Source organism: Limanda limanda, chromosome 20, assembly GCF_963576545.1.
Source record: "Limanda limanda chromosome 20, fLimLim1.1, whole genome shotgun sequence".
In the NCBI taxonomy this organism is placed as follows: domain Eukaryota; kingdom Metazoa; phylum Chordata; class Actinopteri; order Pleuronectiformes; family Pleuronectidae; genus Limanda; species Limanda limanda.
The window spans coordinates 1052581-1070436 of NC_083655.1; the positions used below are offsets into that span (position 1 = coordinate 1052581).

A 17856-nucleotide genomic window follows, 5' to 3' on the forward strand; every position below is an offset into this window, starting at 1 on the left:
CCAAAACAAGACTATAATGCTTGTGAGTCTCGTTTATTCACACACACATTCACTCTTTTTGCATATAAAATAAAATAAAATATATTTTTGCCACAAAGTTCAGATATGCAGTATTTAGCTTTCTGCACACCAGCGCCATCTGGTGGGGCAGTGCCCCACCTGCCCCTTATGTAGAAACGCCACTGCTCACAGAATGAACCAGTGAATGATGTGTTCTGAATAAAAACATGTTTGTGTTTGCAGAGGTCAGGACCACAGACTGAGAGCAGAGTCTCCAGGGTCCAGCTGTCTGTCTCTGAAGAGTAACATGTCCATGAGACCTCCTCCAGTCTTCAGTAAAGAACCTGGACCCTCACACACAGAGTAAGAGACCTGCTACAAACATGTGAACCTGCGAACTCTCCACTAGGGATGCACCGATCCGATATTTGTATCGGTATCGGTACCGATATTGAAGAAATTTCTAGATCGGGTATCGGTGACAATGGGCCGATCCATATCGGCTGATCTATTCAGTGTAATTCTATGCTGTGCGCTGTGAGTGACGTCATACGCAAGCAACAAGCCGTGCGGAGCCGACAGTGTCCGGCGCCTCTCCCCCGGTTCCTGGTGCGAGCCGAGCCGCCTCCACCAGGGCCGCGGTGCTCCCCGGAGCCGGGCTGCCGGCTGCTGGTGCTGCTGCCCCGGGACCGGGAGCCGGACCGGGACCCGGAACTTTGCCCACTCCGCCCCCCGCCGCCGCTAGCTTCCCCCGGGCGGCTGTGAACCACGGTCCGGGTCCCGGTCCGGCACCCGGTCCCGGTCCCGGTCCGGCTCCCGGTCCGGCTCCCGGTCCCGCTCCCGGTCCCTCCGCCGGCCCGGTGCCGGACGGGTCCCGGTCCGGATCTCCCGCCCTGCTCAGTTTGAACGGAACCGGCGGAGTTGCAAAGTTGGTGAACTTGCCCGCGGCTGACTTAGAACTGGTGCGGACCAGGGGAATCCGACTGTTTAATTAGTATCGGTATCGGCCGATACTAAACCTCAGATATCGGTATCGGTATCGGAGGTGAAAAAAGCGGATCGGTGCATCCCTACTCTCCACTTTCTCTCAGTGTTTATTTGGTGGAGGTCACTGCTTGTAGCTCTAAATATGTTTTTCATGTTGGTGAGTTGATGCTGACCACTGAGGTCACTTTGTTCTCGTAACATTGCCTCAGAATTAAAACCACATTAATTGTGGACAAAGGGGAACGGAGTAGCTGCAGGCCCCAGCTGATCCAACAGATGATCGTTAGTGACACAGGTGGAAGAACAGAAGATCTCAGGAGTCTTAGGAAACATCAACATTACTGTGTTGAACTAGCAATGTAAATCCCGTGGAGTCATTCTGCATCGAGGTCTGACAGAGAAGCAAGTTGCACCATCCACTCATCTAAAGAAACAACCGTGAATCCCAGTGAGCATAATAACTCCTCCCAGGTTTCTCTTTGAGGATCTTTAACAGACTCCAGTGTGTTTGTGGCTCAGCTCATTAGAATCTGCTCTGTTGAAGCTTCATGACCACATCCTTCTGTCTGTGGCCTCTGGGTCTGCTGCTGTTTGAGTTCTGCTGGACGTCACCACAGCGTTCCACACAGTCCTGACATGTTAGTAAAACACCTGGAGGTCCAAGTTGCTCTTCATCGTCCAGTGTTGAAACGTTTCGCTTCCTTAACGAGAGACGGAACCTTCTTTCATCCTCTGCTCCCATCGATTGTTGTGACCATCAAGGTTCAATTCATGGACCACTTTTATTTTCACTGTTCCTGTGACTTCTCTGCTCGATCCATCTGTTACGTGTGGCCAGGAGGTGGGGCTCTGTGTGAGAATGTGTGTGTGTGTTTGTGCCTCTCTCCACCTTTCTCTCTCTCTCCACGCAGCCAGTCCTCAGGTGAGACTCATCACCTCGTCAGCTGGAGCTGACTTAAGGAGGCTGTGAATTTCTTTCTTGCTCTCTATTCTTCCATGCAGGTGAACGGGTGAGGAGACCGAGGCTCCGGTTTCCCCCATGCCAGAAGTCCTTTTGAGCTTTTGTTATGTTGGTAGTTGGTTCGGGGGTTCCCGGTAGTCCTGTTTTCGGATAACCTTTTTCTTTCATTTAGGTAGTGGGTTATTTAGGCAGACTTAGTTCGGGGGTGAACACTGACTTCGACGGCCGATGGCTGGCTCAGTGTTCCCCTCTCTTTTGTTTGTTTTGGCCGGGAACCTCCAACCCTTTTGGTTTGTTGCCTTTCTAAATATTTGTTTGTTTCAACCAATAAACATTTGTTATTATTTAGTGGCAACAGTTGTTTCTGATTCGTTTATTTGATGTGTTCCGGGCCTCACGAGCCATTTCTTATAGGTCCGTAACATATTTGGGGGCTCGTCCGAGATCACATGTTGGGTCTTCAGTGTTTTCTGTTGATTCCAACTGTGAGTGCCGTGTCTATTGTGATAGGCCGTGTCTAGTTGATTTTGTGGTGTGACTTGGTCGTCACTGACAGAGTTTGTTGGCTTGGACTTCCTAGTACAGTAGTAAAGTACAATCGTCTTTCTAACTTTAATGCAGACGACATAGTTTTATCCTCCAGTTCCACCTGACGCCTGCAGCTTGCCCCAATACATTTTATTAACGGTCTTTATGATATCAAACCCTGGAGCTTTGAACAAGTCAATAAAAACAAACTTAATTATTATATTTGACCCTCAAAGCTCTTGAGACCCTTTACTCTGTGACACCCAGCAGCCAGAAGCCCCTTGTTCTCAGGCTCTGTCCGTCCAGACCTTTCTTGTGAACGGGATATCTCAAGACCGCCGTGAGGGACTTTCATCAAACTTGCTACAAATGTTCTTTTAGACTCATTCACCAGATTTGGGAGGTCGAAGGTCACGGTGGCCTCACAAATCATGTTTTGGCCTCTTGAACAGGATGTCCCAAGTCTGTTGTGAGGAAGTTACTTCACATTTTGACCACTTGTCACTTGGTCTTAAAGATGAACTGTTTAGATTTCAGTGGTCAAAGGTCTCTGACCTCATGAGTCTGGAAACAATTGGCAGTATTTCCAGTTTGAACCTGTTTGTCTTGTGCTTCTCATGTCTCCATTATTAATCAGTTTAAATGTGCTTTATATAAAATATGAGTTGCCAACTTGTTACTCTGGAGTCTGCCTGACTTCAGATGCTTAACTGCAGTCATCTTGAAGCTGTCTATCATTCATGACAAAATGACAATCTGTGACTGTGACATGTGAGTGATCAGGAAATGTCTTCACAGGGAGAGGAAGAGGAGTCATGTTTCTGAGGAGGAGCAGTCGTCCTGCTGTGCTTCGTGTCAGGACGTCCTGAAGGATCCAGTCTCCACCAGCTGTGGACACTGGTTCTGCAGACAGTGCATCACCTCATACTGGGACCAGTCTGGTTCTTCAGGAGACTCCTCCTGTCCCCAGTGTGGAAAAAGATCCAGAACAGGAGCTGGAGGTCAGACAGCCGGTCAGAGCAGCACTGTACATGTGTCTGCTGATGTCTTCACTTCTGACAACAGCACATGTGCTTTTATTTTGTTCCTTCATACAGCATCAACATTTAACATCGTTAGAAAAGCACAAAGTTAAAAAGCTTTTATTTTCTGTAGTTTTTCTGTATCTGATGAAAACAATCAGCAGATTCTCAGATTCTCTGTCTCTGACATTGTTTCTTGTCTTTCAGCAGATCGTGGTCTGCAGGAGGTTTTTGATGAACATCAGCTCAGTCTGAGGAGGAGATGTGAACATGTGACTGAAGGAAGTGATGAAACAGGAAGTAGAACCCTCCTCAACAGGATCTACACTGAGCTCTACATCACAGAGGGACAGAGTGAAGAGGTTAATACTCAACATGAGGTGAGGCAGCTTGAGACGGCTTCCAAGATGAAGATCCTCCACGACACTCCCATCAGGTGCCACGACATCTTTAAAGCCTCCACTGACCAGCAGAGCAGCATCAGAGTCGTCCTGACCAACGGCGTCGCTGGCGTTGGAAAAACCTTCTCGGTGCAGAAGTTCACTCTGGACTGGGCAGAGGGTTTAGAGAACCAGGATGTGGGTCTGCTGACTGTGCTTTCGTTCAGGGAGCTGAACCTGGTGAAGGACCAGCAGCACAGTCTCCTCACGCTGCTCCGTGTTTTCCATCCAGCGTTACAGAAGCTCACGGCAGAGACGCTCGCTGTCTGTAAACCTTTGTTCATCTTTGACGGCCTGGATGAAAGCAGACCTTCTCTGGACTTCAACCACAGGGAGCTTGTGTCTGAGGTCACACAGAGGTCATCAGTCAACGTGCTGCTGACAAACCTCATCCGGGGGAATCTGCTTCCCTCGGCTCTCGTCTGGATAACCTCCAGACCTGCGGCGGCCAATCAGATCCCTCCTGCATGTGTTGACAGGGTCACAGAAGTACGAGGCTTCACTGAGGCCCAGAAGGAGGAGTACTTCAGGAGGAGATTCAGTGATGAAGAGCTGAGCATCAGAATCATCTCACACATCAAGACGTCCAGGAGCCTCCACATCATGTGTCAAATCCCAGTCTTCTGCTGGATCAGTGCTACAGTTCTGGAGCACATGTTGACCACAGACCAGAGAGGAGAGCTGCCCAAGACCCTGACTGACCTGTACTCACACTTCCTGCTGGTTCAGACAAAGAGGAAGAACAACAAGTACGGTGAGGGACATGAGACGAGTCCACAGCAGCTGACGGAGGCTGACAGGGACGTTCTCCTGAAGCTGGGGAGGCTGGCACTGAAACATCTGGAGGAAGGAAACATCATGTTCTACCAAGAAGACCTGGAGCGGTGTGGTATTAATGTCACAGAGGCCTCGGTGTACTCAGGAGTTTGTACTGAGATCTTCAGAAGAGAGTGTGTGATCTTCCAGAAATCAGTCTACTGCTTTGTTCATCTGAGCGTTCAGGAGTTCCTGGCTGCAGTCTACATGTTCCACTGTTACACCGAGAGGAACACAGAAGAACTCAACAACTTCTTGGGAACATATAGGAACAGAGACAGTACCTTCTCCCTAGATGACCTCCTGAAGAGAACCATGGAGAAATCCCTCACCAGTACAAATGGTCATCTGGACCTGTTTGTTCGCTTCCTTCACGGCCTCAGTCTGGAGTCCAACCAGAGAGTCTTAGGAGGCCTGCTGGGTCGGACAGGGAACAATCCAGAGATCATCCAGAGAGTCTTAGGAGGCCTGCTGGGTCGGACAGAGAACAATCCAGAGATCATTCAGAGAGTCATCGATAACCTGAAGGAGATGGAGAGTCGTGGTTCTCCTGACAGAAGCATCAACATCTTCCACTGTCTGACTGAGATGAACAACCACTCAGTTCATCAGCAGATGAAACAGTTCCTGACGTCAGAGAACAGATCAGAGGAGGAACTCTCTGAGATCCACTGCTCAGCTCTGGCCTACATGCTGCAGATGTCAGAGGAGGTTCTGGATGAGTTGGACCTGAAGAAGTTCAACACATCATACCAGGGTCGAATGAGACTGATCCCAGCTGTGAGGAACTGCAGGAAGGCTCGGTGAGTGAGTGAGTGAGTGAGTGAGTGAGTGAGTGAGTGAGTGAGTGAGTGAGTGAGTGAGTGAGTGAGTGAGTGAGTGAGTGAGTGAGTGAGTGAGTGAGTGAGTGTGTTCCTCTGTCAGTCTGAATGAACACTTGAACCAAATCTGAAAGGATTCTCTTGAGGAGTTTTTAACATGAGGGGATTTACCAGGGTGAGGGTCACATGATCACGTTTTGTATGAATGTTGTGTTTTCTGATATTATTCTAACAGATATTTTCTTTAATTACAGTCTCGCTGGTTGGGAACTCTCAGAGACTCACTGTGAAGTCGTGGCCTCAGCTCTGAAGTCAGACCCCTCACATCTGACAGAACTGGATCTGAGTAACAATGACCTGCAGGATTCAGGAGTGAAGCTGCTGTGTTCTGGACTGGAGAGTCCAAACTGTCGACTGGAGACTCTGAGGTCTTTAAATCCTTCTTCACTTTTCAGACTTTCTTTCTTATTGGGTCATTATTTATTTAACTTGTCTCAGTTCTGCTCTTCTCACTGTCCCTCAGTCATCTGTCCCTCACCCAGCCTGTCAGTCACGTCCACCTCATCAACTCCATTCACCTGCACTCACCTGCTCCTGGTCACTGAGAAAGTCTCAGTAAATAACATGTGGACTGAGGCCTAGCACTCGTCCTCCTCAGGTTTTCAAAATAAGACACATTCTTATTGAAACACGTTGGACAGTTGATAAGTATAGAAACAAACAGGAAGTGACATCAGGAGCCGTCCCTACTTGAAACAGTGTTTAATTACACAAACCTGCTCAGTGACCAACACACAGAGAAGAAGCTGATGAATGAAACAATGGTCCAACATGTCTGATCTGATATTTATCTTCAGGTCACAGACTGGACTGAGGTCAGCAGCATGTTGAGAGTCTGTGTTGACATGATGACGATCCACAACAACAGGAGGACACATTCTAATATTCATATTTCTTTATCCAGGTTGAGGAGCTGCAGTCTGTCAGAGATCAGCTGTTCTTCTCTGGCTTCAGCTCTGAAGTCAAACCCTTCTCATCTGAGAGAACTGGATCTGAGCTGGAACAACCTGCAGGACTCAGGAGTGAAGGAGCTGTGTGGTTTTCTACAGAGTCCAACCTGTCGACTGGAGACTCTGAGGTCAGTTCACTGACTGACTTTTGTAGATCTCATATCTATAAAACAGCATTTATACACAATTGATCTCATTTAATTATAATTTAACATTATTCCTCTTCATACATAACTTGAATCCATTCATTAATTAATCTGTGACATTTTAAATATTCATCTACTTGAGCAGCACCGGCTCACGGGCGGGCCGGTGCTGCCGATAAGCCTCAAACATTGTTATTTTCAGAACTGCCTCGTACCGCTAGATACTGATGCAACATATCATTAGAAAGCTAAGATTCTTCCGATTCAACTGATGTAAACCATTTCAAGATCCGATCACCACAGCCGGTACAATTAACGTCTCAGTCAAGTCACTAACACAAAAAAAACAATCACAAAGTCGACGTCACTCACCTAAGAAGCTTCATATTAATCCACCGATCGCTAATATTCCAACGAAAACAGTCTTGGTACAAAGGTCCAGACGATCCAATTCAGTAACATAATCAGTCCAAAACACACTATTACATCAAAGAATAGCCACAGTCAGCTGTTGCGTAATCTCAGCGCAGCCAGCATCAAGATGTAAACAACATGAAAGATGTTTATTTGTATAAATTTTAAACCATATGACCGGTTTTGCCTCCTTTATATAAAAGTATGATTTTGAGTGTAAAAGAAGCCTTTTTAGCCTGGTTGGTTACCATAGTTCCAAATGGCCTTTGTGGAAAACGCCTAGACATGCCCTTAGGAAAAAATCTGTGAAATATTCATTTTCTGTGGTATTGTTATCAAATTTGAACCTGGGCTAGTCAAGGCTTCATGCTAGGATCCCAGTGTGTTTTCCAGCTCATAAGTCCCAGCTAGAGTCATCTGCAGGCATCTGTTTAACAAAAATTATTCAGGTGAAAATAAAAACCTTCTACTTCACTGTGTTCCAACTGCTATTACTCAATGTCAGTAGCACTTAGACTGATTCTGACTGTTGGGGGGGAAAGTTCAGAATGTTACCTTTCAAAGAGACCAAGCTCATGCATGTACTCCAAATGGTTCAAGAACAGCTTTCAATTTACTTTCGGTACTCCTCAGACAGGCACTTTAGGCGAATCTCACCCGCTGCTTAAGAGGCTACAACACTGAGTTTAGTTCTGGATTTCCTAAACTGATCTGCAGGACAGAGACCGGGTCCAAATAATCTATTTATACTGAATCAGGACTCTTTTTTAGTCCAACATGTCTGATTTCATATTCATCTTCCATGTTTTGAGTCTGTGCTCACATGAATACGTGTCTGCTATTTTCACAGTTAAGTTTTATTCTTTATCCAGGTTGAAGAGCTGCAGACTGTCAGAGATCAGCTGTTCTTCTCTGGCTTCAGCTCTGAGGTCAAACCCCTCTCATCTGAGAGAACTGGATCTGAGTGACAACAACCTGAAGAACTCAGGAGTGAAGGAGCTGTTTGATCTTCAGCAGAGTCCAACCTGTCGACTGGAGACTCTGAGGTCAGTAGATGGGTGGAGTCAGTCCACGCTGCTTTCATCAGTATTTTACTAAACACAGTCAGTATCACAGATCCAGGGTCTGTGCTACCAAGCAGGATTTGTGGTTATCAGGTTAACTTCAGGTTTAGTTTTTTCAGTCCTACGAAGCTCGTCCACTTTTTAAGGAGGTAAATCACCATGGTATCTTCTGATGAACGGCTAACCTGCTAGTGGTCACGTGATAAAGTGACGCAGACGTGAGGTGTTGAACTGAAGCAGATTATTGATCCAATTCATCATTTACATTAAAACCAACAGCTTAGTTTTGCTCGCGCGACATATCTGCTCCACAGCCTTTTAATCTCCACCTCACTAACAAACACTAACAATGTCAGTGTCAGAAAGTTTCACTTCCTCTTGACATCGCTTGATGCCGTGACTCCATCAGGACTCACGGTGGAAACGCATTGGTCAGCAGCATAATTTAATATTCACGCCGTGCTTTGCATTGACCATTTATGGTTGAAAGTGGGCGTGTGGAGGGCGGATTTGGAGGCAGATCCACATACAAATGTTTCCAGGTGGACTGTGATTTATAAAGCGAACATTGCGTTCAGGTGTACGTGCGCACGGTTTTATAAATCGGAATTATCTTTTGCGTACGCCATTTCCGGCTTTTGTACGTACTTACACTTTCAGTATGAATCCTGCGCACTGTTTTATAAATGAGACCTCAGAAGCTTAATACACGGTGTAGTCTTCATCTGATCTGAGACAGTTTGTCCTCTCACTTCATCAGTGAAGAACTGATCAGGTGGATCTTTGTCACAGCTCTGAGATCAGTGGGACTGAAGCCTCTCCTCATCACCATGGTAACCAGGAGCTCTTTATACAGAGCAGAACCTCTGCTGAGGTCCATCTGTCTCATCTGGTCCCAGTTTGTCAGAAGCAGATGTTCATCAACACACAGTGAAACATGTCTTCACCTGTAACAGCAGTAAATCCACCTCTCAGGTGTCCACTCTGCACTTTGACATGCAGAGGACACACACTGAGCTCTTAGCGTGTTCATTCCAACACGTGAACATGAAGCAGAGAGGAAGCTGCTCCACCTCTGAGCAGGACTGAAGTCCCTGCTGCTCTTTCTACTGGATGAGCTGCATCACTGACTCACAGCTGATGAAGTGAGTCTCTGGGACACTGATGTCTTCTTCTCTCAACAGATGGGGGTGGAGATCTTAATGTGTAGAGGACAGTGTGTGTGGACGGAGGCTGAGCTGTGTCCTGAGGATCCAGAGGCTGAAGCAGCAGCAGCTTGTGTGTAGTCTCCAATCTACACAACCCCTAATCTGCATGTGTTTGTGAGATGAAGCCGGAGCACCTGGAGAAAACACGTGGAGAACATGCAGACTCCACACAGGAAGACCCATCTGAACCGGATTCAAACCAGCAACCTTCCTGCACCGATTGTGTTTATTCACATGAAGATTGTGTTTATTGAAATGACACAACACAAGCAGAATATATAAACCCTCTATAAAGAGTCACATACAGTGTGTTTAAGTTTGTCTTTATTATTGTCCACCTTTGTCCCTCAGTATGTCTCCATGTGTGTAGAACCACATTCTGTGTAGATGTTTGTTTATGATCTTAAAGTTCCTGGATTCACGTCACAAATTGATTTAGTTCAACACAAAGTTAAACACATTGAAATCACTTTTAAAATCAGAGTTTTGTCTTTGACACAAAAGATCAAAACTCTGGACTTAAAAATGGGACGTTTTCATTTCTGCATCAGGTGCAGAGCGGTGGTGGCTTTTCTACTTTTGACCCACAGGTGGCGCTGCAGTATAACAGCAGCACATCCCAGTCAAAGCCTTTATATTCCGTCTTTGAGTCAAACACATGGATCATTTCCTCTGTGACAAACCAGATGTAACGAGAAGAAAAACATCTCAGAGAGAAAAGTTCTGTTTCTACTTGTCTCTGCTTTAATGCTCAATAAACATCCTTCCACCGACTTCACTGGAATCATGACTCAGCGTTTCTTTCCTCTTCAAACAAACAGGTGGAAACATCTCGTCCTTGGTGCAGGTAAAAGAACAAAATCACCAGTTTGACAGAATGGAAACAAGCAGAAGAAAAGTGAATGAGACATTTACAGAATGAAGAAGAGTCGATGAAGAGCAGAGCATCTTTAAGTCTCTGAGGAAACTGTTTCATAAACATTTTACCATATTTAATAGAAAACTGACCCGAGGACGTTTTATACAAACGTAGATGAAGATTCTTGTTGTGTGTTCTCGAGCACCACCTCAGAACAACCACCAGGGGGAGACTGTAGCAGCCTCTGGGAACAGCTGCATGCTGGGAAATAATTGATGATGGGAGGTTCCCAGCAGAGACAAGGGACAGAAAGTGTCTGAGAGATGATGTCCTGAAGACAGGGGACATGTTGGGCCTGTTGTGTTGAACAGTTTGTGTTATTTTGTGGAGACACTTGTCTCAACATGATGATGTCACTTCCTGTTCAAGCCCGTCTCAGTTCTTTGTGACTTCAGGATCAGAAATGTTTGACAGAGTCAGTTCCTGACAGGCTCCAGTTCTCACTGTGTGGAGAGGTCATCATGTGACTTTGTGATGATCCTCAACACACGTGTGTCAGTGTAACATGTGACTGTGACGCCATGTTCATGAACACGCTGCTCTAACATCTGTCCAGCAGATGTTGATGCTCTGAGGTCACTTCCTGTGCAGCAGAGTGAGACCATCATCTCTTCATGGAGCTGTGCACCAGGCTGTTGTCACGGTGATCAACACACAACCAACTTGGTGTGAATCTGAGCCTCTTTTAGTTCACATCTTTGGTTTGACAGTAAATGTACGTTACACATTTGAATGCCTCGTGTGGCAGGAGGTTGTTTCTGTGAAAGCAGCTCAGATGAAACTACTGTGTGTTAACTGTCAACAGCCAAACAGACAGACACTTCCATCAGGATATTTACATTCACAATCCGTCTGGGAGCAAATGCTCTAATTGCACTTTGAAAAAAGCTTCTATTCACCACAGTTGATCCTGAACTGGTTGTTTTTTTACCCGGTGTCTCACAGATCAGAATCAGAATCAGAATCAGAATTCTTTTATTTGCCAGGTATGTTTGCACATACAGGAAATTGCCTTGGTGTCATTGGTGCACTACTTTTGTACATAAAACAACAATATAAAAAACAACAATATATAAGAAATAGAATAAAATAAAATAGAATAAAATAAAATCTTTAAGAGTCTTTTTGATTTTTACTTCTCCGACACAGTCCGTCCGAAAAAATTCATCGCCAAACCCATAGGTGGCGCAACGGAAGACGAGCTCAGAGAAGCCTACCCCATTTGGGAAGAAGAAGTCCACGTGTCTCTGTTGACATGTTAGCTCCTCCCACACACTGAACCATGGCAACTAACAGAACTAAATAAAGTGACACCCAGCGGGTCAAGATGCTGATGTAATCGTTTCTTAGCGCAGCGGTTCCCCGGTCTTGTTTCCGAACTGTGTTGCTGATTCCACAGCTTGAATCTGCTTGAGGCTACATGTAGCTAGAAGCTGCACGGAGCTAGCTCCCCCCCCAGCTTCCACACACAGTCAGCAGGGACTCCCGACACTAACTACTATCCAGTGTTTGCTTCTAACCTGACGGTATTATAGAAACAGTGTCATGATAGAAGTGGAATTAAAGTCGTGACGGCGGGTTCTTGCAGTGTTACCACCGCAGTTACCATGGTGGCTAGCCTAGCCCGCTAGCCTACCCTGCTAGCGCCGTTTTGAAAGCTCGTTCTAACCGTATGTGACCGTGCACACATGCCCTCAGTGCTCGAACGAGCCACCGTCAGCCGGACAACTCCGCTGGCTTAACACACACGTCACATTAATCGTAGAATCATAGTTGTGTTCGTGTTTGTTGCTACAAGTAAACAGGAAGTTTGAGGTCTGGAAATACGGAAATGACGTCATACGGAAATTATGTCGTTCGCGGACCAATCACAGCCAAGAGCGGTCCGTCGGGTCTTCAACATGAAGACGGATAGTTAGAAAAATCAGACGTGTACGAAAAGCTGTCCGAAGCACTCGGAGAGGGCGTTTCACGACGGATAGGGCGGTCTTATCTGTCCGTAATAGAAAAAACGGAGAGGTATAAATTGGCCTTAACAGAGTTTTAAAATCAGAGTTTTGTCTTTGACACAAAAGATCAAAACTCTGGACTTAAAAATGGGACGTTTTCATTTCTGCATCAGGTGCAGAGCGGTGGTGGCTTTTCTACTTTTGACCCACAGGTGGCGCTGCAGTATAACAGCAGCACATCCCAGTCAAAGCCTTTATATTCAGTCTATGAGTCAAAGCTGTGCGAAGGTGCAGAGATTGGTGATAGTGCCAGTAGTATATAAGTAATAAATTATAAATTATGTGCAGGGGGTGGGGTGTGGTGGGGTAGAGTCAGTGTGGTGCAGGGGGCTTGTTTGTGAGCCCCACTGCCACGGGGAAAAAACTGTTCAGATGGCGAGACGTTTTGGTCCTGATGGCCCGGAACCTTTTTCCGGAGGGAGTCTCTGGAACAGGTGGTGACTGGGATGTGAAGGATCAGCAATGATCTTGCCTGCTCTCTTACTGGTCCTGGAGTGGAACAGGTCTGGGAGAGCCGGCAGGTCGCAGCCGATGACCTTCAGCTGACCTTATGATCCGCTGCAGTCTGCCCTTGTCCTTGGCAGTGGAGGCAGCGAACCAGACGGTGATTGATGAGGTGAGGATGGACTCAATGATGGCTGTGTAAAACTCAACCATCACTTTCCGCGGCATGTTGAATTTCCTCAGTTGCCGCAGGAAGAACATCCTCTGCTGGGCCCATCTTGATGATGGAGGTGATGTTCTCCGCCCACCTCAGGTCCTGTGCAATGATGGTCCCCAGGAATCTGAAAGACTCCACTGTTCTAACTGGGGAGTCACACAGGCTGGGGGGGGGTGTTTGGGCTGGGCTCCTCCTGAAGTCTGCCACCATCTCTACAGTCTTCAGAGCGTTCAGCTCCAGGTGGTTCTGGCTGCACCAGGAAGCCAGGCTGTTAACTTCCTCTCTGTAGGCGGCCTCGTCCCCATTGGTGATTAATCCAATAAGGGTCGTGTGGTCTGCAAACTTCAGGAGTTTGACAGTGGGGGGGCTGGAGGTGCAGCTGTTGGTGTAGAGAGAGAAGAGAAGAGGGGACAGCACACAACCTTGTGGGGCTCCAGTGCTGATGGTCCGGGACTCAGAGACAAGCTTGCCCAGCCTCACGCGTTGCTTCCTGTCGGTCAGGAAGTCAGTGATCCACCTGCAGGTGGGCTCAGGCACGCTCAGCTGTGTCAGCTTGTCCCGGAGAAGAGCTGGGGCGATGGTATTGAATGCCGAGCTGAAGTCCACAAACAGGATCCTGGCGTAGGTGCTGGGGGAGTCGAGGTGCTGGAGGATGAAGTGGAGTCCCATGTTGACTGTGTCGTCTACGGACCTGTTGGCTCTGTAGGCAAACTGCAGTGGGTCGAGGAGGTGGTTGGTTAAGGTCTTGAGGTGGGTCAGCACCAGGTGCTCAAAGGTCTTCATTACCACAGAGGTCAGGGCGACTGGTCTGTAGTCGTTAAGGTGATCCTCTGCTTCTTGGGAACGGGGATGATGGTGGATGTTTTGAGGCAGGCGGGTACAACACATTCAGCCAGTGAAGTGTTGAAGATGTTCGTGAACACTGGAGAGAGCTGGTCTGCACAGTGCCTCAGTGTGGAGGGGGGGGGGACAGCGTCGGGTCCAGGTGCCTTGCGGGGGTTCAGTTTCTTCAGAAGCTTGTTTACATCTCTCTCCTGAATTGAGAGAGGTGTGATGGGGGGGAGGGGGCAGTCAGGGGCCATATTGTGGGGGGGGGGGTTGAGTCTTTGTCCAGGCTGGGGTGAAGAGGTGTAGTCATTCAGTTCGTTTGCAAGTTTCAGGTCTTCCACAGAGTGGGGGGGGGTTTGGTTTTGCAGCCGGTGATCACCCGCAGCCCCTCCCAGACTGACGAGGAGTCGTTGGCTGCAAACCAGCTTCTTTGAATACTGGCGTTTGGCCTCCTTCATCTCCTTGCCAAACGAGTATTTTGCCAGTCTGAAACTATCCATGTCCCCACTCTTGAAGGCCGCCTCCTTCTCCAAACAAAGCTGTTTGAGTTTTGCAGTGAACCAGGGCTTGTCGTTGTTGTAACTCACCCTGGTGCGTGTTGGAATACATCTGTCTTCACAGAAGCTGATGTATGACGTCACAGCATCTGTGTATTCATCAAGGCTGTTGGAAGCAGTTCTAAAAATGTCCCAGTCAGTGTTGTCCAGGCAGTCACGCAGCTCCTCCACAGCTTCTCTGCTGCTCCAGTTCTTTGATCTCAGCACAGCAGGTTTAGAAAGTTTGAGTTTCTGCCTGTAAGCCGGGATCAGATGAATGAGAGCGTGGTCGGACAGGCCCAGAGCAGCACGGGTCACTGCATGATACGCCTTGTTGATGGTGCTGTAACAGTGATCCAGAGTGTTCTCCCCCCTGGTCGAGCATTTGATCAACTGTTTATATTTGGGGAGTTCCTGAGATAAGTTCCCCTTATTAAAGTCCCCGAGGACAATAACAGGGGAATAAGTGTTCTCTCTCCTCCTCTCCACCCCCAGGACCTGCTCGGCGAGTTGTCGTTGTGCCTCGCGCACGTCCGCTTGTGGGGGGGTGTAAACTCCTGCCAGGATGAAAGAGGTGAACTCACAGGGAGAGTAGAACGATCTGCAGGTGATGAAAAAAGTTTCCAGGTCTGGAGAACAGGACTGTAAAATGACTTTCACGTCGCTGCACCAGCCCTGGTTTATATAAAAACAAATCCCTCCGCCTTTTGCCTTGTGTGAGAGGATCGGGTCGCGGTCCGCGCGTCACAGCTGGAAACCGGTCAGCTGTGTGGTGGAGTCCGGTGTGGCTTCGGTCAGCCACGATTCCGTGAAACACAAGACAGAAGTAAGGGAAAAGTCTCTATTTGTCCGGATGGGGAGGCGCAGTTCGTCCATCTTATTGCACAGCGAGCGGACATTGGAGAGGAGGATGCTCGGGAGAGGTGAGCGTAACCCCCGCTCCCTGAAGCGCACCAGGGCCCCAGCGGGCTGCCCTCGTCGTCTCAGCCGGAGTCTCACTGCGTGTCCGAGGACCACAGCACCTTTGATGAGTAGGTCCACTAAATCCACGGAAGAGGCGATAAAGTTGGGACATAAATCGGATGGTGTTGTGTCCCTGATGGAAAGAAGCTTGTCCATCGTGAAATTAATCTGAGTAGGGTCGCAGTAAACAGAATTAAAAACTAAAAACAAACACAAAAGTGCGCACCAACACACCGAGGCGACCGTTCGTGGCGCCATCTTGTAACAAGTTGATTGAGGTCTCCTGTGTTTTAGAGGAGAGCTGCATCTTACCCTGCAGGTTTCAGCCTGGTACAGACCCAGTCATCAAATGGAAGAAGGTGGATCCAGGAAACCCTCGTCTCGTCTCCTACTACAGTGCCAGACACCAGATTGAACTCCAGAACGAGCGCTTCAGAGGCCGGACATCGATGTTCACAGATCAGATCTCCAGAGGAAACGCCTCCATCAGGCTGATGGGGCTGCAGCTTCAGGACCAGGGCCGATACGAGTGCTACACCAGTACCATCACTGGAGTCAGGGAGGAGTCATTCATCAACCTGAGAGCAGATGGTAAAGAAACTCACAGTGAAAACACAACACAAATACTAGAAGTGATATTTGTCTCTTGTTGCTGTTCCCTTGTTTAACATGTGTACTGTTGGGTTGAGTTGAAGCTGATACTGAAGCATTGGACGTCTCGCTGCTTGCCGGCACCATTACCTCTTTGAAACATGTTTAGTCTCTAAAGTGCAATGCATCCTGGGACAGGTTGGACGGGGACGAATTGAGACACAGCTAATGTCAGCAGCTCCACATATTGGCTCATATGTGACATGTTAAATAATAAGGACAATATGTCAGATTAATGAAGAGCTCCACAGAGCACGAGGCAAAGATGATCAATGAGTTATAAAGAGAAATGTTGTCTTGCAGCTCCGGTGCGTCACGTGGACATTGAGCAGGTGGAGGACAGCTTCACCTGCCGCTCAGAGGGGATCTACCCCGAGCCGCAGCTCACCTGGTCCACCAGGCCTCCGTCCACCGTGACCTATCAGAACCAAACCTCAGTGAAGAGGACGGAGCAGCAGCTCTATGAGATCAGCAGCACAGTGACACTGTCAGACAGAGACACTGTTCTGATCTGCAGCATCAGCACTCGCAGTGGCTGGAGGAGCTCGGTGTGGTATCAACCCAGTACGTTGGATCTGCTCTATGGAACTGAACCTTTGCTTGTTTCACCTACTGCTGCATATTCATATCTGCTCATACAGATAATTCACATCTTATATCAATGCAGATTCTCAATCTTTACCTTGTTTCTTTTTCTGCTGAACAGATTTCCACTAAACTAGTTGTGAGGATGAACGTGGGCCACAGGTCCCTCAGTAGAGCTCAGACCTCCACTAGGCCCAACAGTCTCCTTATCAAACCACATGGAAATTCACCAGGCTTAAGATCTGCACCAAATTCCACTCATAAATATCAGTCCTCTAGATTTGTCAGATTGTTTCTTCATCTTCATCAGTTATTCGAAGGGAAATCAATGAACATGTTGAAAAACCTCCTCTCTCACAATATTAATGTGAAAAAACAACAAATCCTGGATCCACACAAACATGTGATGAGTTCTTCTCTGAGCCTGACCCACAACACACCTTCCTGACAAGGTTCATGGAGATCTGTCCAGTAGTTGTTGTGTAATGTTGCTTGAAGCCCAACAAACAAATGGAACATGGAACAGATCCATTAGTTTTCTTTCTCTAACATTGGACCTTTCTGGACATTTCCCCTGAGAGGACTGATGTGTGTGAGATGTGGAGCAGCTTGAAGTGACTGTTGGGCCTTGGAGGAGATATCAGCTCCACTGAGTGACCTTCTGGTTCAGGTCATCATTCCAAGGCCACACCCTCCTCCACATGAATCATTCTGATGATAGAAGATGTTCAGAAAGTCTCATCAGAGCCTGAAACCACATTCTGACAACGATGATATTATTTTATCTCTTTTCTTTTCAGCTCCCGTCCATGTGTCATCGTTTAAAACAACAACAACAATCCACTGCACTGCTCCAAACACCAAACCCCCGACACACCGGGTGTGGAAGTTCAACCACAGTCAGATCATTGTGGACCAGACCGGGGTGGACGGCCCCCCCAGGGTCTCAGAGCAGTGGAGGCAGCAGGTGGAGGATGTGTCAGCGTCAGGCAGCCTCACGCTGCACCGCTTATCTTCAGATCACCAGGGAACGTTCACCTGTGAACTCAGTAGTGAAGAGGAGACGCACTTCATCAACCGCTACGTGACGATAGAGGAAGGTAAGATCCCATGAGACGAGAAGTGATGATGAAATCCTCAGAGCGACTGTCAGACCTGAGGCTGGTGCAGTGAGTCCTGGTTCCTCCTGGTGGAGCAGATCCCCCAGGGCTCCGTCCTCCAGCTCATCAGGAGCTTCATGTCCACATGTTGTCAGGAGAACAGGAACCAGGAGGACACACACACACA

At 47.7% G+C, this 17856-nt stretch overlaps 2 protein-coding genes across 2 annotated transcripts; both read left to right on the forward strand.

The window, feature by feature from the left end:
* The first annotated feature begins 307 nt into the window (after window positions 1-307).
* Window positions 308-9719, forward strand: LOC133027218 (NLR family CARD domain-containing protein 3-like). Its single transcript, XM_061094250.1, has 7 exons — window positions 308-363; window positions 3275-3477; window positions 3709-5034; window positions 5811-6003; window positions 6540-6713; window positions 8018-8191; window positions 9394-9719. The coding sequence occupies exons 1-7, from the start codon at window positions 308-310 to the stop codon at window positions 9410-9412; spliced, it is 2145 nt and encodes a 714-aa protein (XP_060950233.1). The 3' UTR covers window positions 9413-9719.
* Window positions 9720-14643: 4924 nt separating this feature from the next.
* On the forward strand, window positions 14644-17856 carry LOC133027219 (CD276 antigen-like). The gene is made up of 6 exons (XM_061094252.1): window positions 14644-14715; window positions 15094-15196; window positions 15320-15401; window positions 15572-15924; window positions 16288-16548; window positions 17370-17856. Exons 1-6 carry the CDS (start codon window positions 14644-14646, stop codon window positions 17681-17683), a joined length of 1185 nt encoding a protein of 394 aa, XP_060950235.1. The 3' UTR covers window positions 17684-17856.